General features: G+C 38.6%; 3 protein-coding genes across 11 annotated transcripts in view; 1 reads left to right on the plus strand and 2 right to left on the minus strand.

Annotated features, from left to right (window-relative positions):
* Positions 1–19,030, plus strand: part of Dlg1 (MAGUK family member discs large 1) — a 530,764-nt gene that overhangs the window by 32,301 nt on the left and 479,433 nt on the right. The gene's annotated exons all lie outside the window — the stretch shown is intronic.
* LOC139990782 (facilitated trehalose transporter Tret1-2 homolog) lies at positions 12,565–14,367 on the minus strand. The gene is made up of 2 exons (XM_072010324.1): positions 14,207–14,367; positions 12,565–14,085 (listed from the first exon to the last, which is right to left on the minus strand). Exons 1-2 carry the CDS (start codon positions 14,274–14,276, stop codon positions 12,764–12,766), a joined length of 1,392 nt encoding a protein of 463 aa, XP_071866425.1. The 5' UTR covers positions 14,277–14,367; the 3' UTR covers positions 12,565–12,763.
* On the minus strand, positions 16,274–19,026 carry LOC139987612 (facilitated trehalose transporter Tret1-like). Of its 4 annotated transcripts, none has more exons than XM_072004196.1 (5): positions 18,848–19,026; positions 18,409–18,699; positions 17,778–18,323; positions 16,817–17,259; positions 16,274–16,419 (listed from the first exon to the last, which is right to left on the minus strand). In XM_072004196.1, the coding sequence occupies exons 1-5, from the start codon at positions 18,909–18,911 to the stop codon at positions 16,345–16,347; spliced, it is 1,419 nt and encodes a 472-aa protein (XP_071860297.1). In that variant the 5' UTR covers positions 18,912–19,026; the 3' UTR covers positions 16,274–16,344. The 4 variants fall into 4 exon arrangements, with proteins under 4 accessions (XP_071860297.1, XP_071860207.1, XP_071860386.1 ...); XM_072004106.1 differs by having other exon boundaries at positions 18,409–18,713; positions 18,848–19,003; XM_072004285.1 differs by having other exon boundaries at positions 18,409–18,791; positions 18,848–19,002.

Raw genomic sequence — 19,030 nt, forward strand, 5'->3', positions numbered from 1 at the left:
AACTATTCTTACGAATGAAAACATTGTAAATTTTAAAACATTGCTTAAAAAATATTTAACTTTGTCGTGCAAATATTGAAATATTAGGTGGTCGCAAAAGTTTCATTTGTTTTATAAGGAAATAGTAGATGCACAACATTTCTTGTTTTATGTTATTTTATTGAATTATGTATGATCCATTTTGTTCTATTGGAACATACATAATGAATCATACATAATTCAATAAAATAATGTAAAACGAAAGATATCGAGCATCTATTATTTCCTTATAAAACAAAAGAAACTCTTGGGACAATCTAACTTAAGCTACATATCCTATACAAATTTAACCTGCGATTTATGTCAAAATTTCTCGTTATCTTGCAAATATTTTACGTTTTTCACATCGTTAGCGAATATTCCATCTGGTTGCATTATAAAACTGGCCTTTCCTTTTGTATAATAAAGAGTGTTGCGTATGTATATGTCGGAGATGAAAGGACAACGGGGCCACCCGTTGGAATTACTTGGAAAAACCTCAATAGCATTCACGAAATAACCCAACACAGCCATTCGAAACTTGAGACAATGAGCTTGGGCTCGAGGCGACGATCGGTCTCCGAGTGTAGCCACGACCACGGGATGAACGTTCCACCTAATAGAGATACGAAGTTACATAGCTTTCCTTTAAAGAATTGGCCGTACCGGCACTTGACAATGAAACATTCCAGCGGCCACACACAGACCCCATTCTTTGGGTGAGATCGCATCATTCGCAGTTTATGTTCAGATAGCCTGAGAAACCGTTACAGATCTTAGGATCTGGTTAACTAAAGCCCTTTAGATTGGCAAACAGTCTTTATTATATCAGCCCGTATATCTGTCACCTACTGCGGCAAGATACGTGAGATCTGCTTTCCTCACGTACGACGTTTCCCGCTAGGAGCTCTCCCGAGAGAGCGGCTAGCATCCTTTTCTAACCACCAACATGGAGATTAACCAATTAACAGCAACGTCTATTTCCCTCACCCTCCGAGCGGAGGTTTTCTTTGACGAATCCTATGACCTCGTGCCCTTAGGCACATCCCACCATAGTTTTCCTCTGCAGCGTCGTCGCGACGGAAAGTCATTCTTTTTCTTACAGTTGCACTAGTTACCTATTGTGTTTGTACGATCAGTGAATAATCTACGTCTTAGTAAAGAGTTAATCAAGCGATCCTTGCATCACAAGGAGTAAGTCGAGTTCGACTTAGAAGTAAAGTAGATCAGTTATCCCGTGGGCCGTGGATTCGCTATACCGACCCCGCGATCATTGTCATTATCGTTCGAGTATCGACACCGGTAGTTTATCTTGTATTTGCGACAATAAAAGATATCATCGATTGTACACCGACGATGAGCGACCCTGGCGCAGATTCTTTACACGCCCCAAATCCAAGTGTTAACCCCAACTCGACATATATATAGCAATTTGTTTGGTTCGGTTCGTTTCACTTTAACTAGGAAGAAATTATACTTGAAAATTCGAGCTATTCGTGATATTGATATTCGAGTCGAGCATTCGATCAGAGTATAATGGATTGTTACCAATGATGAAACCAATGTGGAAGTTGGGCGTCGTTTGGTCTGGTAGGTCTACAAAACTTTGTAATTTTTCCGGTAGTCAGGAGGAGGAAAACGTCTCTAGGTAGCCACACGTGTAACGAAACTTAAGATACCACTTTGCTCGACGTTTCCCCGTGATGTCAAGAGAATTTTCTCGCTGGAAAGTCGCGCGTGCGGCATACGAATTTCCTAGGTTTATAAAAAATTCATGTCCACGTTTTTTAGAAGTTAGCGTCGAGAATAACGAGAAATTTTTCACGCGTGGACGTACAAATGTGCGAAAAAACGTATTCGGTTTTACTTTTATTTTCGTTGTCGCGATCCATCCCTTCCGTTTTCACAGCAACTTTCCGTACAGTTCTTCCCCAAATAATCAGCGAACTTATCTTTTTAGTAAACGAGCGGATTCCTGGCAAGGTTCATCGAGATACGAATGCTTTTGCCGAGTCACGGAGAAGATTTGAAAAAATCGAGATTAAGCGTTGTTCCATCGACGTCGAGCGCAAGTCGTTAATTATCCTGACGTATTATCGGCAGTTCTCGAGCGGTGTGTGTTCTGTAAAATTGTCCCGAACCAGTTTACGCATTAACTTGGAACACGCTACGATTCTGTTCGATAAGCTTGTAATGATACCTTGGTCTGTTCATCGTTAGGTATCTTTCATAATGGGATTTAACTTTACTGTTATCATCGCCCTTTTATTCAGTGATAATGGGTGCATTCCATTAAGGTAGATTAAATTTTTCAATGAAATCGGAGACTTGGAAAGCACGTCGAATCTATCTCTGCCTCTCCTTATCGTTCCAAATGCGTTCGAACGACGCATTTGCGAAATCACATGCAAACGCGGTAGGCGCATGAGACGTAGGAAACCATTTTAGGCGATATCGTGATTAAGAACAGTCTCCCGCGACGATTAAGGCACGAGAATCCTTGAAATTCAATGCCGCTTTTACCGTGCATTCGGAACTCGTTCGAAAGATGTGAAGCTTTCCTCGTTCGAGCAGCCGCAATAATAATGACGATGCCGTTCGTTTCTTGTCGGACATTTTTTAAGTCACCCTCAGAAAATCGATCAATTAGAGTCAGTTCGTAAGTACGACTCTGTATAATCTGGCTATATCTCAGTTACAGTGGTGCCATTATCATAAATGTATTAGGAACATTGTATGGTTTCGCTGGATATGAGTAAACTACTGTGTTCTACTTGGACGTCTGACTAACAAGGGCGTTTCTACTTAAAAATGTTTCTCGTCGCTCTTTCGCTAATCGTTCCGTAAAAGTTGCATTCAAACAAATCTGAATTAATTTACTTCGACGCATAGAGAATCTCCAACGTTTTTAGTTGAAAGTGCTCGTTTAGAAGGTCGAAATTTCTTAGAGAACGTCGAACAAAATTTAACAAGAGCCGCATCCACAAGTATCTCGCAAATTCGTTTTAGCGCACTTATCTAAATTCTCTCTGGGGAAAGATTCGGCAAGATCTCCGCAAAGAGATAAATAAGTTTGCAAGCTGAAACTCACAGGGGTTGCAGGGATGGCCAGAGACGTCTCCTAGTTACCGAATAAACTAAAGTAAACCAGTCACGTTTTTTTTACGAAGTTTCTTCTCTTTCCTATTTTATTCGGCGTTGTCTATTTTATTATTCGTGTTTTATTCTCATACTGCTCGTTCTTCTATCCGACGTACCATTGTAATAGCATTTTCACATTATTCATGTTTCAAACGATCTTTTCCAGCATTATGAAACTAACATGCGCGCGGTAAGCTTATTGCATAATTTATTATATAATTTTATAGCTAATAATGTTTGATGTAGAATAAAATACAAACGATTATATTATAGCAACAATTATCAGATGATAGGCTAGCTACGTTTACGGTGATTTCAATAATTTTGCGATGATTATCACAGCTGCATTCAATGAAATACGTTTACAATTAGCTTTTCCAACTTTATATTCGTCTAAATCGTCGAAATTCAATTTATACACCTTCGTACCTCCTTCCCCATTAAATTTTCACGGTTGTGTTTTCGCGTTTAAAGCGTAAAAGCAGTACGTTCAAAGGCTGCTTTGTTACCGTTCGACGTAATCCGCGCAATTGTCGACGAACGTAGTTAATAAATCGTAATCGGCACAAAGCCGTCGACAGGTCGTGCGTGTACTGCTTTAAAAGCTCTCCAAACACCTCAGATTGAGAAACGATCCGTGAGATTGTTCACGGGATTAAATTAAACGTTTTAAAAATGTGCTCGCGCGAGATTTAGGGTCAGGTATATTTCCTCGTTGAACCGAACTCGATGGAAATACTCGAGGGTTAATTTATAGCGGACCATTTTTCGTTGGCCGGCTGGCGAATTATGATCGTAAGTTCTTATAAATTTAATCTTCCAGACTTATCGCTATCTTTTAACGCAGGGACTATAGAAATCTACGATCGTCGATAAATACCAGCGGGAAGAGACTTTCAACGATCAGAAGGGGCAACCGCGCTGGAAACATTTAAACGTGGCCGTAGAAAAACTTCTGAAAGCAAAGTTCGAGAAACGAGAGTAACTAAGCGCGCATCGAAGAGGATTATCGAACGTTTCTAAGAATTTTTGAATTGGATGCTGGAATTTCGTGAGCGAAGAGCGTAACTGCGGTAACAGTCGTAAATAAATACGTGGAAGATGAATAATTCTAGATATAGGATCCAGTTATAAATATAGATGTTGAAAGAGGTGAATGACGTGAAACCGCGACGCGAGAAAATACCAACGCATTTCGGGTTATGATATGTGCTCTTTCTGAAATCTGGATACGGAGTGGCCGCGTTTGGTGTATGGAGTTGAGTAGACTCTTGGCCCAAGGGCTTCGAGTGATTTCATAGCCAGGCCGAAAGTTAAACGTGTTTCTCAAATCCACAGACGCCGTCGAAACACGAACATCCGCAGTTCTATTGAAATTTCTCTTTGAAATACATATGCTATTTATATAATTCGTACTCGCTTACGTAACGAACAATTTTTTATCGGTGCAGTTTTGCTTGAACGAAACGAATTCTTGCTTTAATGAATTTTTACGGTAAGAAATAATTGCAAAGCAGGGACGCGAGGAATTTATCGAACAAAATTCTTACTGAGAACCTTGGTACCTTTTAGCGTATTGTTTTCTCCGTAGCGAGCAACACTGCCCGCAAACGGGACTAAAAGACATTGTATTACCGTAGAATTACCGTCTGTTAAACGAGTGCTTGAGAGTTCTAGAGACAAGCAAAGCTCTCGAGGTGCAAGTGGCAAACCGTGGAGTCTCTTCAGTCTCCATCCAGCAGAGAACGACGCTGCTTTCATCGGTTCAGAGCTCGCTAAAGTCGCCAAACCTTTCTTTCTCGCCGTCGTATCAGCCTAGTCCAGTCTTTTCTTTTCCTGCGATCTCCGTCATTTTCGAGAAATGTTACGGCGATCTGCCAAGTTTATTTCGCAAGCTCTGTAACTCTCTATTATCTGATAGCTCTTCCCTGCAAGCTGAAGAAATTAGATTCTAGGTAGCGCGGAAGGAAGGGAAGATCGGTATTGGAAAGTTTCCTTTGCTCAGGTATCGACAGTTGACTAAATTTTCCTCGCATACGTGTTTTCAAATTTTATTTATTTTCTTCCAAGCATTCTTTTTCTCGAAGCAATAGATGAAATCTTTTCTGTTCTTCAAAATACCGAAATTTGTGTCTTTGTCAAACGAAAATATCCGCGTTTGTTCCACGGATATTGAATTTTTGTTAACTTTTGTTAATTTTTGTTAATTTTTGTTAAGTAGGTACGAGTAAACAGTTGGACACTTTCATTTTCGAAACGTATGAACGGGAAATATAATTTTTCTTCAATCGTTCATTGAACGAAGCAAAGAAAATACTAGGAATTTGTTTACGGTATATCAAATTAGAAGTCCGTGAAGCCTCCGTTGTAATACTATCTTCTTCATCTGCGATTATTATAGATACTTTGTTCATCGATCGTATCACTGCAGTTATTGTTCATTTAATGACCTCTTCAACAGTCAGCGAAATTTGTTTCCCTTGATTCCCAATGGCAAATGTACCGTAATTATTCTCGGTGGGCATGGCTCGGGCAATGGCTGACAGGTTAGTGCTTTACCTGACATTTGTTGTGTTTTTGAACCCTTTGCTATTACGATCGATCATAACCACCGTTTAACGCATTACCGCTGTACTGCTATACATTCGATATTTAGAAAAATAAAATATAGAAGCTATTCTCATATTTAAAAAGACACTTGGACATTTACATAGTATAGCAAATATAATTGTATTATTCGTGGGTATGTTATGCATATTAATAGATCGCAATGATAGTACACAGTCGATTAATATTCAATCTGTACAGATCTACGGTGTGTATAGTCGCTGCGTAATCAATCTCTATTGATCATTATATAGATAACGTTTAAGCGTACAATACCTTTAATTATTATCATTTTGTATCTGGCTAACTTATTCCGCTGTGTACATGATCACGCGTAAAGATAAATCCTATTAACAAATTATAGGGACATGTTTATATCTTGTTTACATGAATTTCTGAAGTTCGATTTTGTCAATTTGTATCAACATTTCAAGTGGTGACGGCGTAAAAATTACAAATTATAGGAAAAAGGAAGAGAAAAAAAGGACAGGCTGGCCTTCATCCGTATTTTTAAAGCGCGTGGCTTTTGCCTTCCACTAAAAAATTTTGTCGGAAAAGTAGCAATAGCGTGCACCGCTCGTAATGTTTCCCATGAAAATTGAAAAACAGTTGACACTGAAGGTTACGAAATAGAAGTTCGAAGGATGGGTAATTAAGCGAATCGAGTTTCGAATTTTCATGGTTTAGAATTTGTCTGTTCAAACAACTTTCGATGATGTAGGGCGAAGGATGTTCGCGATCGAGTTTGACGTAGGAATCTCCAGAGGGTTCGGGCATATTTCATCTTTCACGGTATAGGCGATGCGAGAAAGTCCAAAAGGCAAAAGAAGGAGAAAAGTTACGAGAGTTAAAGGAATATCCTCATAGGCCCTGTAACATGTTCTCCGACCGCTTTCCACTAGGGTAATCATATATGTAGCCTGCGAAGTATACAGGCCACGGGATGGACGTATCGAGACTAACGGGCGATTTGTTTGGCTTTTTCCAAATGTTATCTCATTTCTTGCACTTGCTCATTTTTGAAAATTACGTAACATACGTAATGTAGGTAAAAATACATAATGCAAGTAAGAGAATATATCCGTTTCTTTTTTATTCTTTTATGTAGGGGAATGTATTACTTGCTTTTATTTTATTGCTTTTTATTTGTTTTAATGCAGCAACGATGAAACATTCCGATCGCATTTCATATTGACTGTACCTATATGAAATAATTACATTACGATGTAAAAACGTAAAATATATTTCAAATAACGTTAAATAAACAACGCAGTAATAGCAATTAGAGGCTTTTAAATATATTTTCAGATTTTTATACCAATATTTCAGTTCATTTGAAAAAATACAGCGATGTGAAAAACATGATTAATTTTTTCCCTCCGCTACCTTAAAAAACTGCTGTTAACAAATCATTATTCGCATTAAAAATGCCTGATCGATAAAATATTGATGGTATGGAAATTCTCTGAAGGAGGATAATTTATTCCTCTTCTTCTAATCGTTTAAATAGTTGGCTGAAGATTAAACGAAGTTACGAGCCACTGTAAGATACCCTTCCTAATTTATGCGGATGATATAATTTACGAAAACAACGTGGAAAACTGGATGAGAGAAACGCAGGAAGAAATAGAAGACTGGAAAGTGATGTCGATATACCTGAAGAAAGACGTCGAGACGCAAGACTGTTATGGCTATTATCTCGCAAGCAATCTCTTTTCGAATGCTCGGTTCTACTTGCTTCCTGCAACTTTATTTCATTCGGATAAATATTCGGGCGAAGACCGCTGTGCACGCATCTGCGCTGCATTTTCACATTTTTTTAAAACAGTCACTCGTTATTTTTATTTTATCTTAACAATTATTAAACATATTCATCGAGTTTCGATAGCAAAGAATTTCATATTACACGGGTGGAAACGATGCGAAAAAAATCCATATTGTACGAGTTGCGCAATTGAAATACGTAAAATATATTAAACATATTTATTAAATCGACAAATTGTAGAATGATATAAGGGGATTATAACACGATTAACAAGAAAAAAGACAAAGCTGGCCGTTCAGCTTGTCGACACAAAGTAATCCAACGATTCGCACAAATAAATCTCCGAAGTACGACATTCACGATGCGATCGACAGCGGTTTTCGCTCGATATACTTTATCGGTGAAAACAAAAGGTATTCGAATTTTTCGTCCTACTCTGTGCGCAACGAGAAACCGGCTCGACTTTGCGCTCGATCACGTTATTTGGATTAATTCGCGGCTTTTGTTGGATGTATGCTTTGCAACTGAGTTTCTGTATGAATATTTTTTTGCTTCGATTGTTCAAAACGTGAAACAGTCGCGAGCTGCCACGGAGAGTATTATGATACCACGTACCAGAGGCACGGTCTATTGCAATGCAACATTGTGTACAGTTAACCGCAAGTATCATTGATCCAACGGAAGCTGTATAGGTTGCTTCAAAGCGATCGCTGGAAGTCGGCGCTACGGGAGAATTTAGGTTACAGACCTAGCGGTTCGTTCCCCTTCCTATCTTCGTTCCATTGACTATCCGCGACTTGGCGACCAACCAATTCCTGCGTTTTCGTGACATACTACTAGCCTACATTTTGTCGGGTCGATGTGGTGCATCGAACTTCACCGTCGCTAAAACGTCCCGGCGCGTCGCGATGGTCCACCGATTCCTTTTGTTTAAATATTTCAATGAACCCACCAGGGAGGCAGAGCGCGACCGCTACTTTCTCGCGTTATCATCCTGTTCTTTGAAACTCCCTTCCCAAACCTCTTTTCACCAGATATCTTCCTAGATTCATCGCGCTCCACTCGCTGACTGTTCGGACAAGTTTATTAGGCGAACTTCTTTCTTGGTATCTCTGCGATATAATATTCGACTTCACGAACGAAGAAAGGAGAAAGAACATTATGCAGGAGGCCGAAGTTCGAGACAATGGTAAAAAATTACTTCGATTCGAAATTCGATTTCTCTTAAACCGGGCTGCGATCGATATCGCTTTTCATCTTTTTTTTTTTTTTTTCTTGAATTTTCTACGTTATTTTTCTGTGCTTCGGTAATGCGAGCATTCTCACGTGCAAATGAGAAGACGTTGACGTGCGATGTGACGCGACGCGACGCACAAGTGCGGCATTTAAATGAGGATTCGGGTTAAAAATCAAAATTCGTTGGCCGCGTTCGCACGTTCGCAGGCCACGTTCTCACGTTCCACCTGACGCGACATGCGCTTGCCGTAGCTTGTCGCAGCTTGTCGCGCTAAGCGAATAGAATAGAAGCGATTCCAATCGTGAGTGCCAATGGTCCGGGATTTCTTGTTTTTTATGACCGATGACACTTGGTCCTGCACGAAACGGTTCGGCGAGGTAAAAATCAGGAACAGGGGAATCCTCTGTCTGGTTGAAAAACGATCCTCCTCGAGGTTCGTTGAATTTTAAGATTGTCGGGTAGGTACGCGAACGTGGAGGAGGCAAGGCTTCGGGGAAAACTTTGTCGATTGCCACGGCGCGAAGGGTTATTGCATTGCAAAATTGTCTTCAGAACTCCTTTATTGACCGAAAGTTGGAGGCATTCCATTATTGCAGCTTGTATGCATGATTTTTCTTTGCGCCTCTTCCCCGTGTTCTGAAAAAATTCGAAGCCTCGAGAAATCCTACCCATGTTTGATTTCCTAGAAAAAGTAATTGTATTTCTTCGGAACACAAGTGTGGTTTTCAAATTGAACTAAAGAAATTAATCTGTAAAATTAGTCTGTAATTGATGCAATTGTCATTTTAATTGTTATGTTAGACAATATGGTGATTTCCAAGGTCTTACATATTCAGAACTCTACAGACAATGACAAAAATTAATTTGATTGAAATAATTTATTCGAAAGTTAGTTAATTAAGTTATATATATAACAATATATACAACTTAAGTATATATATGCTTAAATTGTAAAGACGTTAATTAACGAGATAATGATGATATGCAGAATGTCTCATAGTGGATTTATTATGTTAATACAAAGAATCGTGCTGATATATCTTATAATGTTTCTTGAAATTTGATTGCTCCCTCTGCAGTTCCAGCGTACCATAATGTCGTCTACAATTAAGATTAAACAATATGGTTGAGTAAATCTATTTACGTTCGACTATAACGAAACGATAATAATTTCCGTCGTTAGCCTGTGCGTGCTTTTGTGTTGTATTTCGCCTCAAGACTCCTGTCGAGGTAAATTAAACTACTGTGCCGTGTCTAGCGAATGAAATAAATGGTCCTATCGTTACGTTTCTGGCACAGCAACCGAAAGTATGCTTTTTCATCGATTTCAAATGGTCGGGCTGTGATAGAAGCGAACAGGTTCGCAAACTTCATTTATGAAATGATGAAATTTGTTTTACTGACTTTAGAAATTAATCTAAAGTTAAAACGGGGAATTTTTGAACATTTTACGAATTCGAAAGTTTAGAAATAGTTACTTCGTACGGTATTACCAAATGTAGCGATGTAATTAGTATCAGGTAAGAGGATTCAGAGCAGAGAGTTGACAGGATAATTGACTCGGTTTAGTTGTAGACAGCTTTAAAGCGATTAGGAGTTCTGAAACGAACATAGAGACGACCTGCATATAGGAGAACGATTGAGTTAGTGTTCGAATAGCTATTACATTATGCTCAATACATTATATAGTATGAAAATTTCTCTATAATTGGCATAATCGTGGAAATATAGAATGAAGCAATCTCGCCTCGTTTCGGATAAAATCTAGCGGGGGAACTTACAAATTTAAAGATATTGTTTTAAAATGAGCAATTTTGGTAACACTTTTAATACATATGGACAGGTTAAATGTGAATATACGACCCGTCGGTTTCGAAACTACGAATCGTATAGAACTTGAAGAAAGCCAGTGATGTACAGTGCTTGCTTTAAAGCGTACAATTTCCGGGGCCCTGTCGAGAGAAGCGTTTATATCCGTGTGACGATAAACTATCTTGTTTGTTCCTGAGAAAGCTTTAAAGTGGCATCATCTTATCTTCTACAATAAAACGAAAAAATGCAGTTATTTAATTGCGTTAGTTCTTCTTGTAGTTTTCTGGCACGTTACGATCGATTTCGCATTCAAATTGTACTACATCTGAAATATTAAGTGAGCGGACTGTATTAAGGAAATATCTAAAAAGTTGTCTTAAACACGATCCTTATATTAATTCGTTGGTTAAATTTTTAAAGAATATTATTAATATCCAGCTACATATATTCCCTAAAGCTTATTACAATTTAAACGATTGTAACGAAGTTTATCTGCTTATCGAGCTCGATTTAGTATACAACTTTGGCGAATATAACCGAATAGAATCGAGAGTTATCAAATTGGCAAACTGACACTTTATTTCCGGTTCAACGTATCCAACATTGAACATTCAACTTCTATTCTCCTGAATATTCCACTTTAGTTACGAGCGATAATCGCCCCGTTTACGATGTACCTTTTTTGCTTTTTTTTACATCCACTAAACTGTAACGATCGTTACGACTAAAAGAAATAAAGAGGGAAATAAAGAGAAAGGAAAAGAGAGTAAGGAAACTGGGGAAAGAATATCGGCGCAATAGTAACTAAAGCAAAAAGTGAATATTTATGAATATTTCATGAAGCGGACAGATAACTGTAGAGGCGCTGTTAAAAGCTTGATACATTTTCTCGATATGGACACGATATTAATTACAATAATTCCTATAATCTTTTATTCTGCAGGATATTCTCCTTCCGGAAATCGGCTTATCGTAAATCTGAATCGGGCTAAATGCAATAACTTAACAGCGTTGGCGCATGTCAGAGGGCAAAGTCGGCTCCGTGACCATTATTCCACCCTGGATGGATCAAAGAATTATTGGTTCACGCAACTCTCGAAACGCAATTGGGTTGCACGGTAATCAATTTAAAATGATAACTGGTCACATACGCCCGGAGGAACAGCGGATGTGTGCGCGATACGTGAAACATTTATTATGAAATAACAGTTACGTTTAAGTAATTAATTCGCCGCGTCGATGTTCGGTTCGTCATCACGGAAATATAACATAACGTAATTTTATACGTTCTAGCTTGTATCATTAATATGCTAAGATAAATAATTTTTTTTATTGTAATTATCTCTTATGTTTCTTTTATTGCGAAATATAGTTCTCGTGTTATTCGCAATGTTTGTAAAAGCGAGATATCTTGCGAAATCGGTGACAATTTTCGGTGCTAATGATATTTATTATCACAGCTTCTTTGTAATACATGCTCGTATCATTTAACAGTAAAGAAAACTCGTATCGTAAATTCGTATCGATGCCCTGATGTTTATAAGGATATCAAGAACAGTCATCGTGCAATGACCCGGGCGAGATAAGGCAGTGTCCAATTTTCAGCAGTGCCACCATGGGACCGTGTCACCTTTAACATTGTTGGCGTAGCCAGCACGGCTGAAATATCGTCTTGTAAAATATGAAACTGGCCGAGTTCCATCGCCGACGTTACGGCGGCGTGTGTCCGCCCCAAAGAGAAATAGCTACATCGTTTCTCGGTTAAAGGAAGAATGGCAAGCAAAAGAACAACAGGCATCGCGACCTTTTCTTCTATTATCCAACGTTCGTCCGTCGTTTCTGGATGCACTAGAAAATTCCTTGAGATGCGCTTTCATCGGTTCCAACGAAATATCTGTTGAACTGAGAGACAATCTTCGAGAAGGCGTATTCTATGTACAGTCTCTAGCTACGAAGTAATAATTTCAGTTTCATAACACATTAATAATACAATCAATATTACGTTTATTTAAAAAAATAATTGTCTACATTTAAAACGAGTATTTGAATTTTGATATTTACAGTATTCGTATTTACGCCCTTGTAAAATATTTAAACGTTCATATAATAACTCAATTAGAGATTATAAATCGTTCCGTATTTTGCTCACGAGAGAGATTAGCCTTATTAGCACTAGATATACTTCAAGCTTTATTCTTCCCCGTCAGTTGAACTTGAATTTCTTGCAAGGACATTCCTTTCGTCTCAGGTACACAGATCAAGGTAAATGGTATAGCTGTAGCCTCTAACAGGCCATAAAATAGAAACAAATATCGTTCGTTCAGAAAATTAAGTAGCGGCATGTAAGTGACGGTTGAGATGAAAGAGACAACGGCGGCTGCGCTGCTGATAATAAATGCTGCGACGCACTTTAGATGAGGAGGAAAGAGTTCGCCAAGCATCGTTGGTGCTAGGAGAGTAACACCCGAGAAAACTGTTATGTAGAAAGCTATCATTCCGGTAATCGCTAGTCCTTCCACTGTTTTTGAATCAAAACCAAAATCTAACAATTGAAATTCGACCGTTAACAGACTTAAAGATAACGCGATTCCAGTGCACGATACGACCATAAGAATTCTCCTTCCAAATCTGTCCATTAAAAGTATTGATAAACAACATCCGATGATACCACATGCCATCACTATTATCACTACTTGCGCTGGGTCCATCACGCTAACTTTTGCGGACCTGAAGATCGACTCCATGTAAAACGAAATGTTATTGATTCCGCTCAATTGAGCGTACGCGGTAAGAATCGTAACAATAATAATCGACTTGCGGAAATGAAGAATTTTTAATTCTCTGAGAGAGTCTGTTAACGTTTGCTTACTGACATTTTCAACAAACCTCTGTAAGTCCATGAATTCCGATTCTACGTCATAGTCTCTATGGTACCATCGAATCGATGACTTCGCTTTCTCGTCCAAGCTTTTCTTAATCAAATGATGAGGGGATTCTGGCAGCCAGATGAAAAGAATCATGAGGAAAAGGCAAAGAACTAAGGCTATCGTGGCTGATACAGTCATCGATAAATATGCTCCCATAACACTCATTATAAAGTTTCCTGTCGCTACGCCGCTCGTGCCTAGTGCCATCAACGCTCCTCGGATGCTAGAATCCGCTATTTCCCCTAGATATATAGAATAGCAGCTGTAAGTCATCCCTAGGCTGATGCCACTGCAAAATCTTGAGACATATAACCATTCCACGCTGTTAGCCAAGATGATGAAGAGCCAACCAAGCGAGATGGGCACAGTGCTGATCGTATTTGTTGTCTTGCTGCCGACGTAGTTGACGCATATAGCGCCTCCGATAGCACCGAAAAATCTTCCCAAATTGAATAACGACACCACCCACGATATTTCCGACAGTGTCACTGGAAATGTGGATTCTGCAGAAGTTAAGTAGTCGATGTACGGAGACGACCATCCTCCCACTAATCCCAGTTCCGTTATCAACAACCAGACTGTAAGAAAAATTCGAAATTATGATTATTCTTTTATCTGAATGTTTCGCGGGTACTGCAGTGTTGTTAATATTACTGCGCAATATGCATCTCGAAAAATTAATTGGTGATTAGTTAATACCTCCGCAACCAGCGATCCATTGCGGCCAGAACACTTTTTTCTTTAATTTCTTACTTCTTGCCTCGGTCATGATGAGTCCTCCGAAGGTAAGGAGCAACTGGCAGATGTATTACTTACATCAAAATTATATAACTTTGAAAATAGTGAACCAGATTACATAAATGTAGATAACATCACGCATGCGTGCATTATTCCATCTGAGACGATGGATCGTGATAGTGAAAGGAAGAAACACTTGATTAAATATAATAAAACAAATTCAGTATAATATATTCAAGGTGTGCACTTAACGTAAGACTTGCGATTATTAAATTACTAGTAGCGGTTCGCGATTCGCGATTACAAGTTCGACTTCTGGTCGATGCGATTTTGATTCGCGCTAGAAGTTCGGATGATGATTGCCTAAGATGCCGAGGAACTCTGAACAATTACTATGATTTACCGATGATTGTTTCGGACCGATATGTAACGACTGACTTTCCGTCACGATGATGCCGCGAAGGAAAACTATGTTGGGGTGTGTCTTAGGATGCGAGATCATCGGATTCGTTAAGGAAAGCCTTGGTTCAGAAAGTGAAGGAAATGGACGCCGTTGTTAATTGGCTAATTCTTGTGTTGGCAGTTGAAAAAGGTTGCTAGCTGCCCTTGAAAGGAAGTCGCTAGCGGGAAGCATCGTACGTGAGAAAAACAGATTTCTCGTATCTTCCCGTAGGAGGTGATAGGTTTAGAAACTGCTAAGAGAAGGACTGTTTGTCACATTGGAGGACCTTGGCTAAATAAATCCTAAAATTTATTGCAAATCCTTAGGCTAGTTGAAAATATTCCGTGAGGATGTATCGACATCTGGCAATCATTTTATTCGAAGAATAGGGTCTTTGTGTAGCGAGCCACGGGACAAAAACTGTTAGAAAGTTTACTGTCGAGTGTCGCTACATATCTTATCATACGTTCAGGAACGAGATTTCCATGAAGACGTTACGAAGTCATTTTTTAGCTTTTCTCGAGAAACAAAAGACGAGGGGGGTGGAATGGGGGGTCTTGCTCGAATGAAAGCAATTACTTCTACGGTAATAACACGTTTTATTAACAAATATCATAAATTAAACTTTGTAGTCGTTTGCCCTGTCTTCATACTGTTATAGAAATTACTCCGTTTAAACAGGAAGATTGTAATATCAGCATATGTCAAAATAAAGAGTCTGATAATTCGGAAAGCGACGTAATTTACAATTCTATGAGACGACAGAGATCGTTTCAAGACTGCTTTTTTATTTAATCTCGCGTGATATATGTTTAATAATATTAATAACAACAGTAATATTATTAATACAAATATTTCATTGAAGAAAATACAAATATTCTTCTAGCTCTTCTTTATATACAAATCTCTGCTGTTTGTAAAGTGGGAATGTATGGTCCCTGTTGCGTATAATGAAAGTGTAATCATTTTTATCAGTAATATCATTTGTCTGACACGCATATAATTCCATAGCTTAATTAGCTAACGGGTTGAACTCAGCTAATATTTTATTTTTACATGAATTGCGAGATTACCAAGATCTTTTCTTTTATCCATATAGTTACGAGATAAATACATAGTTGAACAAACGTACTGTTTGATATTTATTTTAAATTCTTTTTATTCAAATAATATGTTCACAGACTCAAACGATCGAAATAAAATATACCCTGGAGTCTTAAGTATAGTTTACAGATCAATGTCCCTTAAGGATCCCTTATGATGCAAATGAAAGTAATAATATCAGTTGTCTAATATATCTTTTCTGCGCATATATTATAGGAATTTAATGTTTAATTGTAAAATTCCTTAATAATTCTTCATGTTATTGTCTGCTTAAATTCTCTAGTGGTTATTTGCCAAGTACTGTTGTTTAATGGATTTTCGTGATAAGATAAGATACGTGTAATTACGTACAATTCGCTGAGTAATAGAGAAATTGAAATCTCCGTATATATGACTAATTATTTTATATAATAATCAACACTATATATTTCTTTCATTTTCGGTATATGTGATAGAGGTATATGATAAGAGTAACTAATATATTCTTTTGTAGAAGTATCATTTATTTTTATTGAGATCACCTATACTTTGCACTTTATTCCAATACAGTTTGTTATCGTACCGTCCTTGTTATTTCCGAACTGCTTCCTCCTTTTTTACTCTCGCTAGCTAGCATGTCCTGTATTTCCTGTCAACATTATATCGATATCGATTATTTAATACCACGTCAACGGGAAACTGAACAATGACTGATTCGTTCACTGTTTGTACAACAGGAAGAGACTACTACATCATTCTGTCATTACCCACGCTCTCGCGAACCAACTTGACATCTTTTCTATTAGAATCGAATTAGCAAATTTTTGATGAATATCTACTGAATCATCTCATACGCCGCTTCAAATATGTAATCTATCTTCGAGCCTGGGTAGATAATAAATTAATAAAATCGAATATACTGTACAATATTTAAAACAACGTTTCTTCAAAAACATAAAATTCTACTCTACAAATATCACATCGTCGACAGAATATTTGCAATAATCTGATAAGATCATGAACGTTGTGAATCAGATATAACTTACCTGCAAGGTCTTCCCCTTGGTCTCGGGCATTTCGGTGATCGAATATACCAAGCAAACGGTCATGGCTATCGCGTACATCCAGAATACGTATTTTTCGGACATGAGATCGATGAGCGGTTGGTAGGTTCTACTGCAGATGAACGCGAATAACGCGGACGTGATGCTGGCAGTGAATCCGGCGATGCTCTTTAAATCGTCTGGGAAAAGCTCGCTGAGTATGGTGCTGGGAACCGGTATCAGACCGATGGACATCATCATGAAGAGTATCATCGCTAGGATCGGCAGCCATTCCAGACTTTTTGGTTCAAAATTCTGCTCCAGTAGCAGAAAGTGTAATCCCAGAAGCACCATCGCGATGATTACGCAGCCGCATGACACCGCAATGAGAACCTTTCTGCCGCACCGATCGATCAGATACACGCTGATCCAGCCGATCACTATACCTGGAACGTGAATATCATATCCTGTACCGATTCGAAAATCCTCGATATAGAATAGAAGAGGAGAAATAAACCGGGGGACAAAGAGAAAGTTTTGTCCTTTTCCTTCGACGTCTTAAGTTATGGCAACAGTGGATGCGTGCTCTGGCGAGCTGTCGCTCTGAAGACTGAAATGAATTTACATATATATGTAAAACATAGCAGAAGAAGCTAAAAAGTACATTTTTGTTAAATTTTTGATCTAAATGTCGCTTTATGACTAAAAAGAAGTATTTTAGTATAATATAGAGCGGTATGCATAATGTATAATAGTTGGCAACGTAATGAATTTTAAAGCTACTTGTACAAGATGGAAAATGTAACGTATCATACCCATCAGAATACACATCCAAGGTAAACATAGTTTTAAAATGAGAACTGGACCATTTTGAAAATTCGCCGATTATATCGGAATAAAAAGAAACGCTATTCTATCTCGAAACATATATGCATAGGAATTATCCTCTTTGCGTAAAATGTACCAATTCCAGTGGAGATGATAACGACGGTCGCCGGCTCCAGCGACGTCACTTTCGCGCTTCTGATGATTATTTCCATATAGTATGTCACGGTGTTTAACCCACTGAGTTGCATGAAAATGAACAACAGTATGATCATATAGAACGCGCGCCTATTCTTCCTTTCCATAACCTGATTAATTTTGTCACGGAAGTTGGTTGATTTGGAAGATCGCACGAAGTCCTCGATTATTTCCAATTCGACGTTCACGTTTGATTTTCGGTGATACCATTGGATCGTTTTCTTCGCCTCGATCGCATTATTCTGCCGCACATAATAGTGAGGCGATTGTGGTAGCAACGGGAAGACCGTCATGAAGCAGATGGTCAAAACTAGACTTACAAGTCCAAAACACATCATCGACACATGACTGCCCATTATGTTGCCGATCAACGTTCCAAATGGCATCCCATTTACTATTGTGCTGACCAGTGCACCACGGATGTTGGCTGATGCTATTTCGCCTATGTAAAAGGCGAAGCAGCTATAATACATGCCGAAAGAGATACCTAAAAAGATATCTTCTAATAATTGTATGTACTTGAAGTGACAAGATACATGTGTGATCTACCACAAACGTAGAATAAAAATTACCTGCGCTAACTCTAAATACGTAAAGCCAAAATGCCGAGTTGGCAAATATTATACAAATCCAACCTATTATAATAGGAATTCCAGACATTAACAGAGATCTTTTGCTGCCGTAATACTCCATGGTGACGGAACCGCCGATGGCACCGAATAAACGTCCAAATGGTAATAAAGAAACGATCCATGATCCTTCTTCATCCGTTATAGGTATTTCCGAGTCTTCCAGGGTCAAGCGTGCGAGGAAAGGGGACGTCCAACCGATCGTTAATCCAATACTGATAGCCATTAGAGCAACTATGATGAAATCCCTAATTGATGTTGTATGAATTCACGCGAAACGTGCGACGATCGCATAATATTTTTGTAACATCGATATCTGTGTCTAACTAAAATAACACAAGGATAATGCAACGTACACAGAAATGTAGAACTGTCGACTAACCTGTCAGACAGGTGGCCCATTGCGGCCACACACGGAGGAAAGCCTCTATTGACTTCACTTTCATGGATGCGATGAGCGAGATAAAGCGCAAGAATACTTCTGACGGCTCTCCACCGCACCGGTTCGTCACTGCCGCGGATTCGTTCTTCTAATTGATTTATATTTTCCTGTTTTCTCAGTTCG

The sequence above is a fragment of the Bombus fervidus genome, chromosome 1, assembly GCF_041682495.2.
Source record: "Bombus fervidus isolate BK054 chromosome 1, iyBomFerv1, whole genome shotgun sequence".
In the NCBI taxonomy this organism is placed as follows: domain Eukaryota; kingdom Metazoa; phylum Arthropoda; class Insecta; order Hymenoptera; family Apidae; genus Bombus; species Bombus fervidus.

Bases quoted from the DNA above. Each gene is read 5' to 3' on its own strand.
- LOC139990782 (XM_072010324.1), bottom strand. From the start codon at position 14,276: ATGACCGAGGCAAGAAGTAAGAAATTAAAGAAAAAAGTGTTCTGGCCG. The intron at 14,086-14,206 runs GTATTAACTAAT...TTTTTCTTACAG, and splicing joins ATGGATCGCTGGTTGCGGAG to TCTGGTTGTTGATAACGGAA.
- LOC139987612 (XM_072004196.1), bottom strand. From the start codon at position 18,911: ATGAAAGTGAAGTCAATAGAGGCTTTCCTCCGTGTGTGGCCGCAATGG. The intron at 18,700-18,847 runs GTTAGTCGACAG...ATTTCATCATAG, and splicing joins ATGGGCCACCTGTCTGACAG to TTGCTCTAATGGCTATCAGT. The intron at 17,260-17,777 runs GTACATTTTACG...TTCACGTTCCAG, and splicing joins TATCATCTCCACTGGAATTG to GTATAGTGATCGGCTGGATC.